Here is a 21,912-nt window from a genome sequence, read left to right as displayed (position 1 = left end):
CCCAGTCAAGGTTAGGAAGCCAACAACCGGCCCAGTGTGGGTGAAGAAAGCATCTCATTCCACACGAGTCGCGAAGCCGGCTCTGTGGTTTCGCGATTGATTGCATCGTTGCGCTGCACTTCCTGCTCGGGGTGGCGCATTCTTACCGCGACTGCATTTAGCGCACTCAAGGTGTTACCTTTTCTTTTTTGTTTCTCGTTTTGTCTTGCTCGTTCGAACCGCGGCGTCGGGGTAAGGACGAGTTTATTGACTCCTGAAAGTGGCTTCGTTTGGGAGTTTGGTGAGGGTGTGTGTTTTTTTTGTCTTCTTTCGCTTTTCAAGAAACCCCCTCGCCGTCGCGTCTTTTACTGGCGTAGTTATTCATGCACCAGCGAAGCAGTTTATTGGGCATTAAAACCCATTCCACCCACCGGTATTGGGTGGTTGTCGTGAAGTTTAAATTTGGATACCGACTCTAAATCGGTGCAGGATTCGATTGTCCTTGGGAGACATCGAGCCGTCGTGGGTGCGACGGATGATTCGTTTTATGCACCTGCAAAGGTGCATCACCTTTCGGATTTGTTGAAATGTTGCTCACTACGAGGGGGTTTCCAGACATCACAGGGAATATCGCAAATGAATGATGTGTCACTTGTACATGGAATAGATAATAAGAAAATAATTATTTTTAGTTGTAGGTAGTGAGTTTATTATTCTTTCACAGATTGATGGAGTAATTTATTAATACTACCAACAGCTACGATGCACTTTATCCCAGCTCTTGGTTGAATAAGACGTATGTTTTATTGGCAACCAAAGCTATTTGTTTTATATTCAAAAAGTGTCCATATCAGTCTTGTTAATATATAAGTTGTTTAACAATAGTCTCGCTCATCAATAGGTCACAGTGATTCAGATAAATCAGCAGAAATAGCAGTCAATTAAATAGCGCATGAGTAAGAGATAAATCATCATGCCTGGTAATTGATATTTGTGCATCGTTAAAGTAATTTCATGTTTGCATATGCAACAGTATGGCTGCAGCAAAAGAGACTAAATACGTTTTAAAAAATCGGCATTCCTTTACAATTTTGTTAATTTACTGAAACAAAAATTCTTGATTCTTGTAATGTGAATTTTAATTGCTCGTTTCCCACGTTTTTAACCTAAATTGTAGCTCCTGTAAACGGAAAGTAATCCTTTTTTTTTTTCAATAAAGAAATAAGGTTAAATACCTTGAACATAATGGCACTAAAAATGTTATTACTATTTTTCGAAATAATCACCATCAACTAGGGCCTCTTGCTCCAACTTTTATTCATATTTTGCAACGATCACCGATCACCAACGGCTTGTGTTACCGTATATGCTGCAAGTATCTCACAGTCATTGGAGCGGGAGAGAAAAAAAAACCTGCACACCCGTTTGCAGCATCCGGCCCGGGATTCCTTTGACCATGTTCGTACATGGCCGTGCTCCGTTCGTAATGGAGAAAAAGGCTAATAAAAACACGCCAAACGCAACATACGGCCCCCCAACATGTGTGCTCACGGCAACATGTCTCACGTGACGAACGGGGAGGCTTGCAAAAAAAAAGAACCCCTCCGTGCGAAAAGTCTGAAAAGATGGCGCCAAAGAAGGAAAAGGCACACATGCGGTTCATTCACACGGCGTGCAGCATCCGGCGTGGGGGGTGATTTTCGTAACACAACTCAGCGACCAACCGTCACAGAAAACGTGTACGAGGTTTTGCTTTTCATGTTGATCCTCGCCATGTTAGTTTCTCGCTGGTGCCTCCTTGGCCGGTGCATCCTCACGGCGGTCCGTGATTCCGTGCGGCTTCTAAGAACATCTCGTGTCGGCTCGCCGTGGAACTCTCCATCCACCCAGAAGGGCGAAGGGCCCAATGGCACACAAAGCACAACGATGCACCATGTCGGTGCGCCGGTGCTAAGAACGAATTCTCGGCTACAAAGAAACCCCCCATTTTGGGTGGGCAGCTCTGGGAAGGGAGCGAAATGTGAGTAACGTAAGGGACTGCCAAACGTTATCCAGCGGCGACGCGTTCGAAAGTCGATCTCGTCAGTCGTCGTTCTGCAACCGGGCGATGAGCATAGGTCCCGCGAGTTGTCCGTCTCGAGTTCAGGACGAAATACGAGAGCTCTCGCGTGCGCGCGTATTTTGTGAGTGGCGGAAAATCGCGTGGGAAAGCCCGAGAAAAAGAGACCCCCACACGTTGGTGAAGCAAGTTATTAAAAGAAGAGCAAAATTAACGGCCGACTATACCCCGACCAAACGGCAGGTGGATCGCGGATGGGAAGAAGCCGTTTGAAAGGAGTCGAGTGTCGTTAAAGTCGGAGCATAGTGTGCAACACCTGTGTGAGCCGAGGGTCAGTTGGCGGCTTGGCGGATGGGCGGTTTGAATGCGCCGTTTGAGATCGAGCACGGGCCGGATTCGGTGAAGCGACCTTAACACCGATTTGCTCGAGAACACCGTCCGTAGGGACGCTGATTTTGTCTGTGATATTTTCCGCACTGCCAGTCCCAGTGTACTACCAACCGCTGCATCATGATGGGAACCACGAGATGCTCACTAGCTCGCATTCTGACGATAGTACTGCTGGTGCTAGCGATGGGATGGGTGGATGGATCGAAGCACAATAAAATGCAACAGTACTACCGAAACGAAAAAGGAACGGACGCCAACTTGACGCCACTTGATGGTATGTAGGATATTGTTTTCCTGTAATAGTTTAATTCCCGAATCAACGAAACAAACAAAAACAGCCTTATCAGAGAGTGTACTTTTTTTTTGGCAAATATTCGATGGCCTATTTTGTTTACTGCTTGCTGCTTGTTGCTCTACTCCCCCACATCACGTTGCCCACTTTAATAGACCAAAGAAACGCATGTGGGTGCACTTGTTTTCTGGGCTTTCTATGCCACATCGCTTCCGGCGGCGATAAGGGATGCTTCCCGTTATGGGCGAGTCATCTGATGAGCGTTACAAAGATGAGTAGCGTTTCATATGTAAAGCAAACAAGGAAATGTTAGCTTATCGCTTCGGGAGACTCTCTGAAGATCGTGATCTTTCGCGAATGCAGAATTTTGCATGCGTTATGCTATCAGCTAGTTCCAGATAGATCGATTAACTCATTCATTTGTTCCCCATAACTCAACATGATTTGGATTTTTGTTCGTTATTTCACTTCATCTGCACTTAAGTCTGCAATCTTGGAAGATAATAACGACCATTAATCCGTGCAATTGCGGCGGTTTCATTACAATCTTAAGAGATACACGATCAATTGATTTGAGCTTTGCGTGTTGCATACTTGGCGGCGTTTTCTAATTGAACGTATTCAGTTAAGGTTCTTAATTAACGTTTGCTTTCTCTTTTGAATTGCTTCTTATTTTTAAATATTTTTCCTAAACAAATCGAGCTTAGAAATCATTCATCATAATGGTTGTTGGTCCACCAAGAACATCATACAAGCATAGAATCATGATGCCACGTGCACCCCATATGGCCCGTCTCAACATGAACGACGCTGTATTATTCCAATGAAGCCTAACGAGTAGCAGCACCCCACACGCCTACACTTCCGGTTGACCGGCTTCCGTTCGTGCACGCACGCTAACCCATCGCTGTTATTTCCGATGAGTAATTCTGACGCCGCGTATGCTGTCTTTGGCACAACCGTTCGCATTTATTAATAAAAGCAGCACCGCTATTCGATCATTCTCGCGATCGCAGGGTCCGCTCAACGAACTGCTGCTTCTAGCGCCTCCACCATCACCCACAGGGTGGTCCAAAATTAGCCCATCATTTTCCTATACCGCCTCAAGTACGCTAAAGTGGCCAGCTGACGATTGGCAGACACACCCAGCGGGCCCCTTCGGTGCCGTTGCCATTAAAAACGATTACTGCCAAAACCTTTCCAACCACTCGGGTCTCCAAGTCATCCTCCCGCCCGTGGGTCACTCGCAGACAAACTTTTCATTTCGCCGTGCTGCCGACCGAAAAGAAAACTCGCCACCCGCTTACATTGACACATTTTTGCCAGAGGTACCCAAAAGGGCCACGCTGGAAGGACACCGTCGGCGAGTCCCATCTGGTTCCTGTAGAGGTGCTGGAGAGTATGTCACCCGAGAGGGACCAAAGGGACATATACCGGGCTGGTAATTTGTTTTCTTGTTTTTACCAGTCTTTTTGGGGCTGCGTTTGTGTGTTCGCCGTCTGCCTTTCTCCCGCAACCGGTGGCGAACAAAATTCTCACTCGGTCGAACTTTATTGACTTCCCAAAATCGGTCACGCGAGCGGCAAGGCGAAGGTTGCTGCTGTACGTTCGTTGCCTTTCAAACCACCCACCACCAAACAACAACAACAACAAGAAAATCAAACGAAAAAGGATAATAACAATATTGATAATGCAGCGAGCAAACTCAGGCCACAATCAAAGCTCCCGCCTGGGATGGTTTACGATCAGCTTTTTTTTTTTTTGAGTTCTTTCGCTCTCTCACTCGGGCCCTTTTGATCGGGCGTGTGCCCTTTCTCGCTGTTTGGTTGCATTGTGCGTGGGTGTGACCGAGGTCTGGTTTCGTTTTGGTCGAAATCGAGCCTTAGCCGCACGTGGTGCACGTACGTTTCGCGCGGTGAGAAAAGCACGTGCGCGCACGCGGTGTCATCTAGCTTCTAGTCTAGCTGCTAGTCTAGTAATGAGACACTTCGGTGGGTGAGATTGGGTGCACTGAGGTGCTGGATTGTGTGGGTGCAACTTTATCCTTTTCGCACGGAGAGTGAGCCTTTTTCATCCATGCACCAACCAGTACGCCAGCAGCTGCTACCCTCGATGGGGATGGCGTTTTCTTTGGCCCTATTTTGTGCTTCATTATTTGCACAACCTCAATTCCTTGCTATGGGGGGAGTGTGATTCATGGCGTGTGGGATGGAACCATCCCAGACGGGGTCAAAATCGGTCCATCGGTCTATTGGGAGGGTCCCTTTTTGGGAGGGAAAATTTGTAATTTAATCTATTGAAAGGGTATCGAGCATTGATTTTGTATAAATCGACCGTGATGCCATTGTCATTAGATTATTACCATTTATCTTTGTCCGTTCACCCACTCGTTGAAATGTTGTCTAAGATTTTTTAACTCATCTTTTTACGCAAATGAATGTATATACACTGCTGAGAGCATGCAAAGCCAACTATGGTAATTGCCCATATCCCTTACCGTGCCACATTAGCCGGCTTTTAGCACCATCCAGCAGTAACCATGGAAACGAACGAACCGTACCATGTACTCAAATTAATCGAAGTGCATTCATAAATACCTCCCACTCCGAACCAACCGTACCGGGTTGGGAATGCAATTCGGATGCATTTGCCGCGAGTGCTCCCGGTGAACGAGAACACGTTGTTTATGTGCCTGCATTAAATCGACCTCATCCACCAGCTCCTTTTTTTTTCCTCTCCATCCCATGTTCTGCGTGCAGCCAGTGCAATCGTGCCACCATAAACAGCTGATTGTGGCCATTTCGCAGGGACGCGACTGGGGCAAAAAAGGACCAACCAAAGCTGCCACATCGCTGAAAAATCGTCAATGCTTACTCTGCTCGCATTAACGCGCAGCTGGCCCACGGTTACCATGGCGATCAGCGACAACAAACCGGTGCCGGTGCTGCTGAGTGAGAGTGAGAGAATCGCCACTAAGCGAGATGGAGAGATGAAGCTCGCATTCGTTTTGGAGGGCCGGAAAATCGTACTCATTACTAAGGGCTGGGTCGGCTCTACGATGCACGGCTGCGAGCTCCCTCACAAATCCCTCCCATCATCATCATCATCATCGTGCACGATCAATGCACCGTCTGGTACGGGGTGGGTTGGGTGCTTGAGTCCTTGCAATCGTCTAAACTGCAATAAAAAGCGAACCAATGAAAGAAAGACTTCGAAACGCCGCGTAGCGCCCTCGTGCAGGAGCGCTCATCGGTGAAAAGCAAACTCCGACAACAAAGAACTCAAGCTCGGTTGGTCCCTTTTTTTTCTTGTTGCATTTGTACCACCGTTGTCTAGTCTTGTTTGCAGCTTCTCCGCTTCTTCCCTTCTGCATTCGGTGCACAAATGCTTCGTGGTGCACTTTTTCCAGCTCGTTTTAGAATGCGCAAAGCGTGGACAGGAGCCGGCTGTAAGACACGCATGTTGCAGCTCAATGTCACTGAGAGTATTTAAAAGTGGAGCTCATCGTCTCGAGCTGCTTAGTTCACCGTTAACAATGCAATCTGTTGTAAATGATGCGAATTGGTGTCAAATGAAACAGCGTTTGTTTTTTTCTGTTTTTTAGTTTGAGTTTTCCCTTTTCACTGTTTTTTTTCTCTTTACTTCGATGATTGTTAGCCATGGATTATGATGAAGGATACTAGACTATTATTTATGATATGAATCAAATTAAATACAGTTTTATCAAAACATATTTTTCACACATAATTTGTAGGATGTAATACTGCCTTAATTATGTTGATTAATATATATTTATATCCCTGATAAAATGGATATTTTCTTCAAGATAGTTAAAACAACAAAAAATGATTATAAAAAAAAGGCTGGATCTTTCCATATTCTTTAGATTGGGGTCAAATATTCTGAAAAATTTGGCCTTGTCATCGCACAGCCCCACTGTGCCGATTGTTCCGTGAGTGGTTGGTCCTTTGTCGAACAGCTGGGTGGTTTTTATTCACTCCCTAAACTCTCGCAATTACGCCCGAACGCCTTCTCGAGTCAACGGTTTAATTCGCCTCCGTTTTCAAACCTTGTCTCCCTTACAGCCAGCAGCACCCTTGAGGACGTTCCTAATCCAATATACCCTGTGCTGGTGCCATCGAATAAACAGGGCACGGCCACCCTGACCTACAGTCACGAAGGCAAGGTTAGTGTCCTGTCGTTGATCGAGAACTACGACAGGACGCCCAACACCGGCTGTCAGCATTATCGAGGCAGTTTGGACAACTACCACTCCGAGATTGTGAACTGCAATGGCCATATCCGGGGGACGATCGACCGGCCGGAAGGGATGTTACGAATCGAGTACGATGGCAGCACTGGAGTTCACGTGATACGAAGGTAAATACTTATCGCCTAGGCAAACTTATGATTTGTTTCTATAGTAAAAATTCTCCTTTTTCCGCGTTGTAGGCTAAAAAACTCCCAGCGCCCTCTACCGACGCGGCATCGATCGAAACGAAATCAGCTCGGTGTCATCCCGAAGCCGTATCAGGCGAACCGGCATTCGAATTATGTCGAGCTTTTGCTCGTCGTCGACACCTCTCTGTACCGGAAGTTTGACGAGGACCTCTGGCGCTTGTACCATTACTGTGCCGACCTTGTCAACTACATCAATATGGTAAGTGGAAGGCGATAAGCGAACTTTTGAGGTTAGAAGTGATATCGTTTAAATTAACATCGTTTTTATTTCTCCAACATAACCCATCAAACAATCAATGAGAAGTATTTAAGTGATTGGCAATGGATTTTTTTCATTTTCCTTGACTTCACGTTCCATGAACTGAACGTTGCTTAAGCAAACTAACCGAGCTTTGGGAGTCCTTTACGCTGGTAGCATTTTTAGTAAAGCTGGTATGAAATACAACCACGTATCCTTGTGAATGGTGTGAGCATGTACAGCATTTGATGATTCGGACGAAAGGTTTTTTTTAATTTTAAACCTATTTGAGTTTTAAATTATGCCTTTTGTATTGGATCAATTGAAAAACAACATTAGAGCTCTGCAAGTTGTAGTTGCAAGTGCCACTGCGATGGAAATTGACATTGCACTTTCAATCTTCTATGCTTGAAATATATTGAAAGAATCTAATCAACTACAACGTTCATGCTAGATTATTACAACACAGAAGTCTAGCTTTAATGTGATAAGTTGGCCTTTTTACTCTTCTCAATATTCATTTCACAAAGATTAGAACGATTATCAACATTGGTATAGAATTATGATCAATATACTAAATTAACTCACTGTCCTCTTGTCGAAGCATCGTCTGGCAAGCTACAAATATGTTTCAGACTTTGTTTTTTTGGCGTGCCTCAATTTGGAGAGCCTTGGCAGCCAATCGATCAACATCACTCTAATATTCCCGATTGCTCTTTCTCTTCTACCATGCGCCTCCATCAGCTGTACAACCCGCTCAACATCTTCATCGCGTTGACTTACGTCGAGGTTTGGCAGGACACAGATCGAATCAACGTATCAACGAAGGCCGAGGACACGCTCAACAACTTCCTAAATTACCGTTCCAAAACGCTACTACGCGATCATCCGCACGATCACGCTCAACTGCTGACGGCGATCGAATTCGGGGGCAATGTGATAGGCAAAGCGAAAGTCGGTGGCATGTGTTCTGACCGCAGTTCCGGTGCAATCGTGCGTGTTCACACCGACGACGTGGGTGTGCAGGCAAGCACACTAGCACACGAGCTTGGCCATAGCTTCACGATGGAGCACGATGAGGATGGTAAATGTGCTTGTCCAGATCAGAAATGCATCATGACACGCACAGTTACCGGTCTGACGCTGCAGCACTGGAGCAATTGCAGCCTCGTCCAGCTGGCGGAAGCTTTCGGTCGAGGACTGCATCATTGTCTGGCCAATCAACCCACCCGGCTGGCCGTTCCGAGCTGTGGCAATGGTTTTGTCGAACCAGGTGAACAGTGTGATTGTGGGTTGGAGCAAGCCTGCGAAAATCACTGCTGTGATGCGCGAACCTGTCAGTTGCGTGAAGGCGCACAATGCGCAACGGGCACGTGTTGTGATCTCGCCACGTGTCACTTGCGTGAACCAGCCGTACCATGCCGGTCCGCTCGAGGTGAATGCGATTTGCCAGAGTTTTGCACGGGTCGGAGTGAATTCTGTCCACCGGATGTACACCGGCGTGATACGGAACCGTGTGCGGATGGTGAAGCTCGGTGTGTTGAGGGACGATGTCGCACGCGGACGGACCAATGCCGGGCCCTGTGGGGTCCTTCAGGACATGCTGGTGCTGAAGCGTGCTATAGTGTGAATGTCCATGGCACCAAGTACGGTAACTGTGGATACGAAGGACGTCCGGTGGAGTCTTACCGGAAATGCGCACAGCAGGACGTACAGTGTGGGTTGTTGTTCTGTCATCACCATAAACCGAACGAGGAGCTTGAACTGGGAGAGTACACGGGTGATTCACGGTTTAGCGTACCCAAGGGTAACGAGACAACACGCCACGTCCTGTGTCGGTCGGTGTACATAGATTTGGGTGATGATCAATCGCGCCATCCAGCGTTCGTGCCTGATGGGGCACCTTGTGGGGAAAATCGAATGTGCTTCCGGCAGCGATGCGAATCCGTCGAGCGATTGAATGCGTGGGGTCTGGGCGGGAAAGTGTGTCCTCATGCGTGCTACGGAAGAGGAGAGTGTAACAGTGAGGGTCACTGCCATTGCCGGACAGGATACGATCCACCGTATTGTGAACATGCGGGTGTTGGAGGCTCTCTTGACAGTGGACCTGCGTCGGTTGGTTCCCGTGCCTGGCGGAAGTTCCTGACAGGTGCTGAGCTGGCGTTGGTCGGTTGTCTGCTGATGGCGATGATGTTTGGGTTGATGGTGGCGTATGCACGCGGGATACGCTGGGGTCGAGGTCCAGGTCGAGTGTGCAAGGTACGTGGAACGAGTCCTCGAGCGGCCACTCCAATAGCTGCACGTGATATATCCATGCCGAAGTATGCCTCCTCGACACGTGATCTCAGCGATGATCGCCGGTTTCGACCGATACGGGAGTCGGATGGAGATGGAGGGGAATGTGCATCAGGGACGCGAGTGCTGGCGGTGGGTCCTTGGGAACCTCAAGGGCCACCTCTCACGATCGAGTACCGTATTATAAACACGGGGGGTCGAAGAATACCACCTTTACCACCCGTACACAGGCGGGAGCAGCCATTTTAAGGACAAAATTATCCCGTTATTGGGGAGCACCTACTCGAGTAAGATACCAACGGCAATAAAGGATGCATACCTTTCTTTTCTAGTCATACCTCGCTAGGGAATGTTCGAATTCGTAAGAAAATGTAACGCACTCGTGTTTTGTTCGTTGTTCATTCTATCATTTTCGCATCCGAAACGTTCAACCAATTTGGTTACCAGTTGCAGTAAACGTCGCTCACGGGAGAAATATCAATGAACTGGGATGAGCTGGTGCAAGTGTACCTAGCATTTTTCTATTTATTTGGCGTTCAATTTCGAAGAACAAAAATCTATTTCAGATAGAGTATGCTGGAGATTGCGAGCTGCGGAAACGGTTCCGTCAAACCAGAGGATTCCATAATAGAGTACACTGCGGGTAAAATAGATTAAAAAGTGAATCAAACCTCAGCTGAACACATTTAGCATGTGCAAAATATGTGCTGAAAAAGTGCAAAATAGTTTAATGCAGTAATTAACTAAATCTTGCACTAACAGCTGAGAATTGAAACAAAAGCATCGTTCGATGCAATGTTGGACAAACTTTTATGAATGAATAAAACACTAAACAAAAACATCATGATAGTGGTTGTATTCTTATTTCGGTTATTTTGTACGTGTGTTTCGAAATATCTGATTTGATTTGAACAGATCGTTAAGCAATAATTTGTAGGATTCATTTTGGTTCAAATTCACATGATGTTCATTCGACCTGTGAGTTCATTTGCGACATATTCTGTATCTTGGGAAAATGTGCGCTACATCTGCATGTATAGCACCATTGTCAAGAGAACGTCAAACGGAGAAATGACGCTGCAAACGTCAAAACAAAGCGAAAATTATAAGTTTTCAAACCCTCGAGGACGTCGGACGCGTTTCGCTTTTGCTTGAGCTCGTCGGTGGGCTTTCCTTGAGTGTAGGTTTTCCTCCGGGTGTACTAGTGCCTGCAAGATCACATCTTAAAGCCAAACATAGCAAGAAATCGTGCAACGTCCGGTCTTAAACCATTTCTAGCCCACGTTATGATGGCTGCGTTGGCGTCACTGTACGACGATGCACCGGAGGAATGCGTTCCGCGTATACGAGATTGCTAGCTATAGCTTCGAAGCGATAGTGCAATGTGCGCGTGCATGCGAGTACCCGTGAGGAAAAAAGCACACTCGTTGAAAACTCGTACACGACGGAACGACCCACGAAAGGTAGTGGCCCAGGTTGCTGGATATTGGTTGCAATTCTTCTAAACGATCCCAGGCGGGGATTGCGAGGCACACAGTTCGCTCTCGGAAATGGTGCCTCTGGCTTGGCCGTAAGCGTCTTGCGAGAGAAAGAATATCCGGATAACCAAGACGCTGCCGTGTTTACTAAGTTTTGCTCCAGTCAGGCGTGTGTGGTGGTGCGTGTTTTTTGTGAGCTGCAGGCAGCGAGTGGTGATGATGGTCGGCTGCAGATGCCTTTGACCGAATCGTTGGCCCGCAAGTGTGTGTGAGTTTGTGTGTGTGTGCGGCAATGCAAGTGTTGCATTCGGGCGTGTCTTCCTTGTAGCACAAGCGTGCACCCGGATGCGTTTGCCTGCGAGTGTTTGGTGGAATTTTGTGAACACAATGGATACGGATCAACAACAGCAGCAGCATCAGCAGTATTTGCAAACCACTGCCAATGGATGGATCATCAGAGAAACTGCCAGCATAATGCCGCCTCGCTGTGGCTTCGAAGATGGGTGTCGCAGAGGGTGTCCTTCCGGCAAGCACCACTATTCCCATCAACCGGACCAGCGAGGCCATCGCACCGATAGATCTTCCCGTGAGTCGTTAAAAAACGGCTTCAAAGAAACGCGAAATCTTCGAGGAAACACAAGAAGCATTACTCTAACGGCATGCTGCGTAGGGCTGGTTTTACTGAATCTACTGGCATTGACCGACTCATCACCGATGGCGAGTAAATCCAGCACAGGATCTATCGGTGAACCGCACTGGCAACCCGTACTGCTAACCGGGACCCCGAGTACGGAGAAGGAGATTTTTGGCGCAGGTAAACTCCCTTAAACGCATCATTTGAATCGAACAGTTATCGATGTTTTCATCTCTTCAACGACGTCAGCGATTGTCAAAGACGGGTATCTGTGACTGGTTTTCCATGGATCCGAGCGAGTGGATCTACTTCTGGGTGCTAACGCTGAGCCCCGGATGGCCGGTTATCAGCCGGCCTCATTTGACCTCAACCGTACCAAACGCAAACATGCGATCATCGTAAGATTGTACACAAAGCGAAGCCATCGATGGTGACTCCAATTCCTGGCTTGCTTCACGTGTGTTTACAACTCGGGCAGTGCATATTTACACTACACGACCGTGAATTGAGCCATGTGCGCCCGTGACTGGTGCAACGAAAGCGGATTGTCACCCGATAAAAAAGAAACAGCCACAAAGCCACTTCCGGACGTCTGGCTTGGGTTCATTTGAATTGAAGCGGGGTTTTTTTTCGCGATCCAGGAAGCAAATGCAGCTGATGAAACAGGCGCTGATAAGCGAACGGAAGAACTATCCGTAGGGTCGCCATCCAGTCTGGTGCGATTACGTCCGAGTTGTGGAAGCCAATCTCCTTGCTATAGCACTGAGGAGTGGGTGCGAAAACAGCCCGAGGAGGTATGAAATAATATCGAACAAAAACTGCACCTCGATCGGAAAATGGGGAGTTGAATTCACCTTCTTTGCAACTGGCCTTGGCCAACTGCGTCCGAAGGGTTCGATGGTTTTAAATATTCAACGAAGCCACAGTCGACTTCAAACGTATTTTTCGGCTACTGATTCACTCCATTCACTCGTCGTTTTTTTTATCGATTTCTATCGTTGGAAAATGAGTTTATAAACAAAATGCGATCAGATTGTTACTAGTACCGCACCGGGCGTGATTTATGACGTGCCCATAAAATAAGAAGAGATCCGGCAATAAACGCTGCATGATAAAACGTATAATCCTTCGTTACGCCGGAAGTATCCCGTGGGCGGTTGCATGGTTCTTTATAATTTTTTTCGGCCACATTGTCGCTGGCGTAGCCTTCGTTCCGCTATTGATCCTCTGCGTCGGGTCTGGGTGAGCGATAGGAAGATGCAAGGAACACACAAACACCAAAAAAAAAACAAACACAGAAAACACAATCGACCAGAACCCTATGAAGGCTACGGACGTTTGCTTATGAATATTTTCCAACCCGCCGGCGGCAGCGCTATTGAATTATGCGTCCCGCTTCCGGTGCTAGAGACACTGGCAACAAATAGGGCAAACCGATCCGGAACAGGCTTCGCTGGAAATGATGCCACAGACCGGCGCATATGTGAATCAGCATAAACGGGGTCAAATAATGCAAGTTTTTGTCCGCATTTGGGCAAGGTTATGTGAATGTACCGAAGTTCATCCATGACGAATATTTTAATCTATCCTTTTTGTTGTTATTACTGCTGGGATCCATGCACCGTTTCTTCTTCACAGTCTCCTTTCTTTCCACTTTCTGGAAATTTCGAAACTCGGGGCGGGTCCGCGATAAACACAACCCGGGTCGTCGTTTTCACGCCCCCGAGGGACGTTGATGCGTTACATTTACGCATGGACGTTGACGCTGACGAACACGCAAGAAGTAGCAACACGCATCAGCTTCCGCCTCGAAGGAGCGGTTAAGCACATGTTAAGCGAGCCTTTCTCGAGATCCACTGCCGACTAGCACTAGAATCGATTCGTTGCCCCCAAACACCCGGAGATGGTACGTTGTTTGTACCGCCCGAAGACGGAAGATTAACGATTCGTGTGTCCCCTGGTGTCCCTGGAACCGGCGTCGGGAACATAATCACCATCCCGGATGGTGCTGTTGAGAGGGAGAAAATGAAAAGAATGAGATAGAAACGCGTTGTCAGGGCGCGAAAAACGGGCAAACTGCTTGACACGGAGAATCGAAAGCAGATGAGATCTTGGGGTTTTCGTTTTGCCAGATCCCTGTTGTTTACTGACGATAAAGATGCACCCGCCGTATGTGGCTGGGAAAAAGATATCATCTCGCAGCTCTTTGGTGTTGTCGCTTTCGTCACCCCAGCATCATCTCGCACATGGGCACGTCGTGATGATAGTTTTATTTTTTCAAAACTAGCGTCACTTTTGATGCGTTTCGCTCAATTTCCCGGTTTCGGTGTTTGGCAGGAGATGGAGAAGCACCAACGGAATAACACTCGGTAACGATCGAAAGTTGCTCCCATCCAGCTCCCGTCGGGTGGAACTTAATCGAAGCCGGATGTCGCCCTAGAGAGTGTGAGTGAGAGAGCAGGAGAGCACTCGCGAATCCCTGTTTCGGGTGTGGGGATGGTGCGTGTGGATTTACTTTTTTTTTCCGTTCCAGTTATCTGGCCCACCAGCTCGCTGCGGGCTTTTCTTTGGCGCTCGTCAGGATTCGCGGCGCCATTACTGCGTGCCAAGATGTGACGATGTGTCCGGCACCGAGAGACTGGGCAGCTTTCTCAGCCATGCTGACGCTGGAAGGCTCCTGTTATGCTCGTCAGAGCGGTAGGTAGCGGTTGCTGTATTTTTGTTTTGTTTCGGCTTCTCACTTTCCTAGCGTGCGATTCATGCCATTTTTTTTGCTGCTATACCACCCCGAAAAGTCCTAATTATCCTTGAGCACTGCCGTATCGGAGTTTTGGCTGAGCGTTGACCTCGGTGTGTAATATTGCGTGCTCCCGCTTCCGAAGTGTGCCAGAGCCTGTGGATGGAATTTAAAGTAGGTTCTTCGCGAACCCGCGCGGGTCGGGGATTGATAGTTTTTGGTAGCGGTTCGATGGTGCGCAGAAATGGCAGCAGGAATGTGTTTGTCAAAATATAACCCTCCCATCTACCCAGCACAGGGTAGCTGTTGCAGGCGATGGGTGATGGATTGTTGCTAGTGGACGTGGTGTAGCGTGCTAGGAATATTTATTCACCCCGCACAAGTTATCCGCTACTGGCCACCAGCCGGGGAGACGCCGGGAGAGCTCACCATCCGTTGGTCGTCGTCTGTGGTCCATGGTCAGGGCCAGTTTGCGTGAGTTTGAGGGGAGGCCAGCAATGCTGAGGGAAGAAATAGATTTGGAACCTTGTCCCTTGCTCACGCTGGCCAGGCGTGACATGTGGCCTACAGCGAAGGAAAGAACAACGCTGAATGGTTGACATTTTCGGGATGAAAAATGGCAAATGGAACCTACACACACACACACACACACACGCCATCAGTCGTGGAACGGTTGGTTGGGGTTTTGAGATCGGCTTCGCAGTCTTAAAGATTTTTTCTGTTATTTTGACAACGGCTTTTTGCTGCGACGCTGTGTCAAAAATAACCTACGCTCTTGGTGACGTTTTCGGGCGTGTTAAGTTCGTGTGTGGCGCTAAAGCGTGAGGAGAGGATTAAATTTTTAATTATTCTTCAGAATGATGCACAAACAGAAGCCTGCTTAAGGGGCTATCATTTTTGCGAGATCTTTACATCCATTAATATAATTAATGGCGAAGTATAACACGCGTTAAAATGGAGTTGGTCTTTGGTGTTGTCCGAATCGGTGCTAATGGAGTTATATCGAGTGCTATGGACTGCATTTAAACAACGGAATTATGTACCTAAATTCCACCACACGTATTCGATATTCGACGCAGGTGTTAGTAGCTAAAATACTGATCGTTTGTGGATAAACTTAATTGAAGCTCGTTTGTAATCAAAATTTTCTATTTTGTCAAATAAAACACCACCATAGACGGCTTATTGCATTCCCAATGATTCGCTGTGTTATGTGATGTGTTTTGATTTTGCATTACCCATAACCAGTCACGATAGTGTAAAGGAGACTAATTAGGCATATTTTTACGACTTCTCTGACGTGCACGTCCAACTCGTATCAATGGCGAGTCGATACATGCATACAAAATGCATCATTAATGCAAGTTTAATTTGGTGGGGAAATGATGGAAATGGCACGGTAGTGACTTTCCGGTAATTAGGTGCCCCGGAGGGATATCCAAACGAGTAATGTATTCAGTGATGATTTAGAAAAGAGTGTCTATTTGATTTGTCATCATTCGACTTCCTCTATGCGCTAATAAACTGAAACGTGTTGCAGCGAAAATGAAAGGAAGATAGCAAATGCCATTGAAGCATTTTTGTTAAAGATAAAGAAATGTTTATTTATATATTTATCGTGAGTACAATTTATAGTGATCAATGGAACTATTTTAACGTAAAGTATCATTTGAAAAATGCTTTAATTTGCAATGTCTCTCCCCAAATTAATTGCACTTCAATTCGGAGCGATAATTTCGACTTATTGCACTTGGAGAAACGCAGAACGGTACGCTGTCTGTAAATATGATTCGTTGTTTCCATTCATATCTCCGACCACAAGAAACGCTTGTTGGAAAGTTCATTTTCTGCAATGCGCTCGTTTGTCGCGTTCGATTGGGGCTAATTTTCGGCCTTTATGTGGTGGGCCACCAAAATAGGGCATGATCAAGGACGGCTGATAGTGCGGCGATCCGGTTTTCGCTGGCTCCAACTTCGAATTCAGTCAAAGCGGAACATACGAAGAGCAACGACGCCACTTTCTTGCAGATAGCTGGAAAGCAACGAGTGAACGACGACATAGCAGGGGTTCATTCTGTTCATAAGCTTGTAGAATGTGTGTCTTTTTTGTTTCGTTTGTTAAAGCTGCTCAAATATGGACTCCTGGCTGCTGTATTTGTTGCAACACACCGAGGTACGGCTTTGGTTTTCGCCCGATGTCATGTACAAGTACCCAAGTCTGCTTGGCCTTTCGTTGTTTTAGTTCAATCGAGCACAAAACCACCGGATGAGGAGTTGCTGCATATGAGACCCTAAGGTGCATTCTGCACTGCTTGAAACATTCGACATTCGGTCACGCAAGTCCCAAACTGCAAGGCTAAAACTACAGCACACACAACGGGCGGCCGACGGAAACTCTCGATTTCGTTTTCTGCTTGCTCGCTCTCACCACTGAAGGATGTTGAACCTCGGTTGGCCCTCCTGATGGGACTCGGTTACTGACACTGAATCGCTGTGCGAGCCGAGCAAAGCCGGTAACAAAGAAACATCTTCTTCCACCCACTCCAGCGGATGGGGTGCGAACTGGCGGTTGCGGTGGCATGTATTTATGCTGCGCCTTCTCGTTTCACTCTCCATTTTTCTCAAACCGCCCAGTCTCGAGAGCGACTGGAGTTTTCGAGCCGTATGCGCCGCGTTTACCTTTCGTGGGATTTATTTTTCGTCTTCAGTTCGATTCATTATCGTACGCTCGGGGCCCGTTTCTGCTTTTGCTCCACCGTCCGCAGCTGGAGCTGAGATGGGGCTGGTCGAAAAATGGTTCCATTGAAGTGAAAAGTGATGTAGCGCGGGCGAGTTGCATGCCTTATCCACTTTTCGAGCATGATTAACGAGCTTTCGTGAGGCAGAGTTGGAGGTTTACTCGCGCCTCGATTGGGAACCGGTGTTGAGTAGTGATCAATTGACGGAATACAATTTTTTATTGACTGTACAGAGCCATGTTTGGGAAAGCAAAAGTCCAAAATCTTCATTTGCGGGGTTAATAGAATCCCATTTAAAGCCTGATAAAAAGCCAGGCTCATGGTGAAATAATAAAAACATTTTTTCCCATCAGCAATCCACATCTTCCGGGGGACACATGTGTCATTCGACACCAGACTGGGCCTCTTTCCGGTCCCTTAAATTAGCGACGATCTCATAAAGTTACCATCATCGGTGGGTGCATTTTTGGGGGGTATCAGAAACCATCTAAACGGTGCCGGTTTTTAAACAAAACGTTGAAAACATCACGCTTCGTGGAGGCTTAAACGCATACGCAACCCGCACCGGAATGCATTTTTTGTTCCGTTGTGTGTACATCGTGCCAGCACGACGGGATGTGTGTGTGTATAATTGAATAAATTATGCTTGATTAATGGAAGGAGCACTCGTTATATTCGAACAGCGCAACAGCGTCCGAGGAGTTTGGCTGTTAAGATCAACAATCGCTGCCAGAAGTGAGCTGAGAGAAACCGGCTTTCCTGGGAAGAGCGAAGTAAACAAACAAATGCATCCCAAAGTGCACACGGTTTCTCGCCTGATCCGGCCTACGTGCTCGTTGGAATGATCGCATGTTGCTGGGTTGAGCAAAAGCCTCTCCCTCACTTATCCCGAATGCATTTTCCGACCGTCGCAGCGATCGCCATTGCGAAAACCAAAAAAAAAGTACCGCATGCGTGCGAATTCGGGTGTGTTTGGTTTCGTGTGAGTTTTTTCATTGCTGTTACCGTTTCGGGCATGAATGTTTTGGAAAACGCCTTTTTCAAACGGAGAGCCAACTTCGACATACGTGAGCACGGAAGCACGTGAAAAACGTTCGCTGAATTTTTAAAACTTCAGAGGTGGACGATTTTCCCGCGCCAACGCACACTGCCACAGGAAGTGACCAAGTTCGAGGGCAAACCAAATATAAGAGGCCATTAAGAGAGACCTTAAAGCCATTCTCGTACGCAGCGGTTTTATTTGTTTACGCGCTGCGTAACGTTTGCGAAAATGAAATCGAAAGAACAAAAAATAAAGAGGAAACCATCTCACGTTCGTGGAGCGGTTCCCTATGGCGGACAGGTTGGAAAGTTTCGTACTTTAAATTTTTAACGATCCGTTTTCTTCGAGTGTGCGTATGCGTGCTTCTTTTTTCGGACCCGGGGCCAATTTCTTCCGAATATGTGAAGAGATGGAAATTGGTTTTCCTGTGGTGGGCGTTGTGTTTGGGGTTGGGTTTTATGTTTTGCTTTCCTCTTTTCATTTCCGTCCGTTGCGACGTTCCCTGCCTTTGGTTTCGTTGGTTGGTTGGCTTGGCCTCATTTCGATCGCTTAAATATTGCACGATCGCGACCGATGACGGCTGCAGTGGGAACAGCAGTTTGCATGATTAAAGTGCCCATCCTCGCACTGGTGTGTGTTGTTTTTCCACCCACACACTCCCTCGCTTGACGACTTCCATGTCCTTTCGGTGAACCTCTAAAGGCATGCCGACTGGCCATTTCGATGCGAAGATGGCGGATTCGCGAAAGTGTGCTCGCTTGTTTATTTATAAAGTTTTCCATCTCCACTCGGCTTGCGCCGGCGACTGGTGGTGGATTGAAATTAACACATCTTGTACGCTGCATCCAAAAAGGTTTTGAAAGTAGCCCACAAATGCTTCCTGCGACCAGTACAATTTTGGCGAAATTTAGAAAACCCTCACCCCACACGTGGAACCAACACGAACTGGAACGGAAAAGTTATGAGTTTTCCAGTTGAAGGAGATATTATCTTGCCGCCCTGAGGATCACCGGTGCTGTGGAATTTGAGCGTAATTTCTGTCGTTCACCGGTTGCGGCTGAGACGGAATGGGTCGCCTTTTCTTAAGGTGACCTTATTGAGCAGTTAAATGGAACATTCTGTTTTGGGGCAATAAAATTAAACATACACTCCTGCCCTCGAGGTAAGGATGGGGTGGGAATTTCGGACAATCACGGTAGTCCAAGCCCTCCCAAGGAGCACCCTGACGAACCCTTAACGCCACCACCTCACAATAACAATCCAACCAAGGCCACACGCATCCGGTTTGCTCGCGCGCCATTTAATCGAATTAAGAGTGTGAATTGCTTGCCTGCGCCGGCCCAACATAAACGGTTACGCACCACCCTGTGCTATGCGGGCCACGAGCATGCAATTGCAGCAATAAGCCTCTCACTCACCCATCCAGGCATTACGCTGCTCTCTAACGGCCATCGAAGCGATTGTCGCGCTTCTTCCGGTTGATAAACGCGCGAAAGCCACCACCCGAGAAGAGGCGCTGAGACGACGATGGAAGGCCATCGAACATCAGCGATTACGAAGAATAATGGGCTTCATCTTTCGAATGGGTGTTGTCAAAAAATGACAACTTGAACACACACACACACACGCACATGGGGTGCTGTGATCCGTTGCATAATGTATGATCTTCGCCGCAAAGAGGGAAGTGATAAGGCGAACTCTCTCGGGCGTGTAGCGTTTATTACTCGAAGGCGGAAGCATCGGACACCTCCCAGGCGTGACGTCTTGCGGCGGAAATCATTCGTATGGGGAGGTGGTTCGGTTTTATTTTTTCACTCTCAATCCGTTGGTGCTGCTAGGAAAGCCGACTCTTGGCCGATGGGCAATACCGGATGGGTTGAACATGTGATGATTTACGCCTGATTCGGGAGTTTGTTTGCCTCGACGACTTCCTGCCAAAACGGTCGCGCTGTGGGATTGTAAGTCAAACAAATCATTAAGATGTGCCATCGTAAATACGCTGATTAGGAGATAAAACGAGCGAGAAGCTTATGCTTGTCGAGTGACACCCAACCCACATGGCCCGGTTGCATATTTAGCATCGGTTCGTGCGTGTGTGCGGCACCTGTTTCAAGCAACACGTTGTGCGAGAAGACCCACTGAGTGGGATACTTTCTTTACTTTCACGTCCCTTTCCGGCGATCGTTTAAATGCCACTCGCGCGTCTGGTGGCGAATGCACGAGGCAGCGACGTTTTCCCTTTTGGCTGCAACTGGTACCATTCTCTTCACGTGTTGCTGCAGAAAAGATCCTTTTTAGAAATCAGGCCAGCTGGTGGATCAGAACACAAAGTTTGCACTCAATAAAGATGGTGTTGGTGTTTGTAAAGGTACCCAACATATATGTGTAATTTAAGAAGCGTCTAATTGTGACTACAAGCTCTCTTAAATGTACATGAGCTTAAAATAAGACTCGACAAATGCCAGCTAAAACAATGGAAAATAGTACATATGAATTCCATTGGCAACTGTTATCTAGTGTTTTCGTAAAATCCCTTCTTATCGAATGTAACTTATCTACTATGAATGTACTTATCTACTTATCTGCTGCGGCTTTCCCAAAAAAAACCCCCTCGCGCTTGATCCCCTTTCTCGCGCTTTTATGCTCTCCAAGTCTATGATCATCGTTTAGTGATGGTTCCCGTTAACCCGGTCCGAGTGGCAATTTCCTCTATCGCCAATAAATTCCAATCCGGCCCCGTTGTGCCCGGCCGAAAGAGAACACCAGTCGGAGAGAGACGTGTCGAAGAAAAAGACCCTTTTCAAGGCTGAGTGTTGAGTCGTGGCCCCCCCAGAACAGGTCTCATCGTTGGTATGTCGCGCGTGCAAGAGAAAAGTCTAGCTTATGGGGTCGGTTTGTGTGCCGCCGGTCCGCTTTTCCGCGTCGGAATCGGCTTTACGCTCCCACGTGACATTAGGGCCACTTTGTCCTGATGCTACCAGTGCCGCCGGCCGGCACTGGGTTAGGTAGGATTATGGGACCGTGGCGTGGAGGGAGAAGGGTGGTGGTTGTAGGGAGACGGGAAATGGACCCCGACTGAGGGCGGCAACATAAATTCACCTGGGTGTGCTCCCGTGGTTGGCTCGGTCGGTGGCGCACGAAATTTAAATTTAGCCAAACGTCAACCAACTCGGCCCCCGTGGCTGGTTAAATTATCAGTTAACCCTTAAGAGCCCAGCAAGGAACGTAAAAAGCATAACGAAGTATTTGAGATAAATAAATAAATAATAAAAACAGATTAAAAAAAGAAAGTGCAGTAAAACTTTTTAGAAAACAATTAGAAACGTTGACAATAATTTCACAACGATTGTTGTAAAAAGAAAATCCACAAAACGAAGGGTTAGGAAAAAATGCACGAACATAGAATGGGAGAAAAAATGGAGCTCAAGTGTAATGAAAATCCATGCGTGAAATTAGAACGGCTACCCCGAGTGGCCCCTTCGGTTGGCTAGCTTTCAGTTGTCGCATGAAAAATTCCACCCAGTATTTTTCCAACGACGACGCAAGTAGTGAAAAAAGGCACAACTCGG

At 47.3% G+C, this 21,912-nt stretch overlaps 2 protein-coding genes across 2 annotated transcripts in view; both read left to right on the top strand.

The window, feature by feature from the left end:
- Positions 1-2,551: 2,551 nt before the first annotated feature.
- LOC128723702 (zinc metalloproteinase-disintegrin-like EoMP06) lies at positions 2,552-10,047 on the top strand. The gene is made up of 4 exons (XM_053817470.1): positions 2,552-2,702; positions 6,806-7,100; positions 7,173-7,380; positions 8,164-10,047. The coding sequence occupies exons 1-4, from the start codon at positions 2,552-2,554 to the stop codon at positions 9,961-9,963; spliced, it is 2,454 nt and encodes an 817-aa protein (XP_053673445.1). The 3' UTR covers positions 9,964-10,047.
- Positions 10,048-11,579: 1,532 nt separating this feature from the next.
- LOC128723691 (disintegrin and metalloproteinase domain-containing protein 19) overlaps positions 11,580-21,912 on the top strand; it is a 28,661-nt gene continuing 18,328 nt past the window's right edge. Inside the window, exon 1 of the mRNA XM_053817458.1 lies at positions 11,580-12,006. Within this exon, the coding sequence (XP_053673433.1) occupies positions 11,580-12,006 (427 nt within the window). The remainder of the gene's footprint in view (positions 12,007-21,912) is intronic.

The sequence above is a fragment of the Anopheles nili genome, chromosome 2 (assembly GCF_943737925.1).
Source record: "Anopheles nili chromosome 2, idAnoNiliSN_F5_01, whole genome shotgun sequence".
Classification (NCBI taxonomy): Eukaryota; Metazoa; Arthropoda; class Insecta; order Diptera; family Culicidae; genus Anopheles; species Anopheles nili.
The sequence above is the reverse complement of the archived record's forward strand: the minus strand, read 5'-3'. Positions and strand labels throughout refer to the sequence as shown.

Excerpts from the sequence above, each read along its gene's own strand:
- LOC128723702 (XM_053817470.1), top strand. The coding sequence starts at position 2,552 with ATGGGAACCACGAGATGCTCACTAGCTCGCATTCTGACGATAGTACTG. Across the intron at positions 2,703-6,805 it reads CAACTTGACGCCACTTGATG|CCAGCAGCACCCTTGAGGAC; the intron begins GTATGTAGGATA and ends TCTCCCTTACAG. Across the intron at positions 7,101-7,172 it reads GGAGTTCACGTGATACGAAG|GCTAAAAAACTCCCAGCGCC; the intron begins GTAAATACTTAT and ends TCCGCGTTGTAG.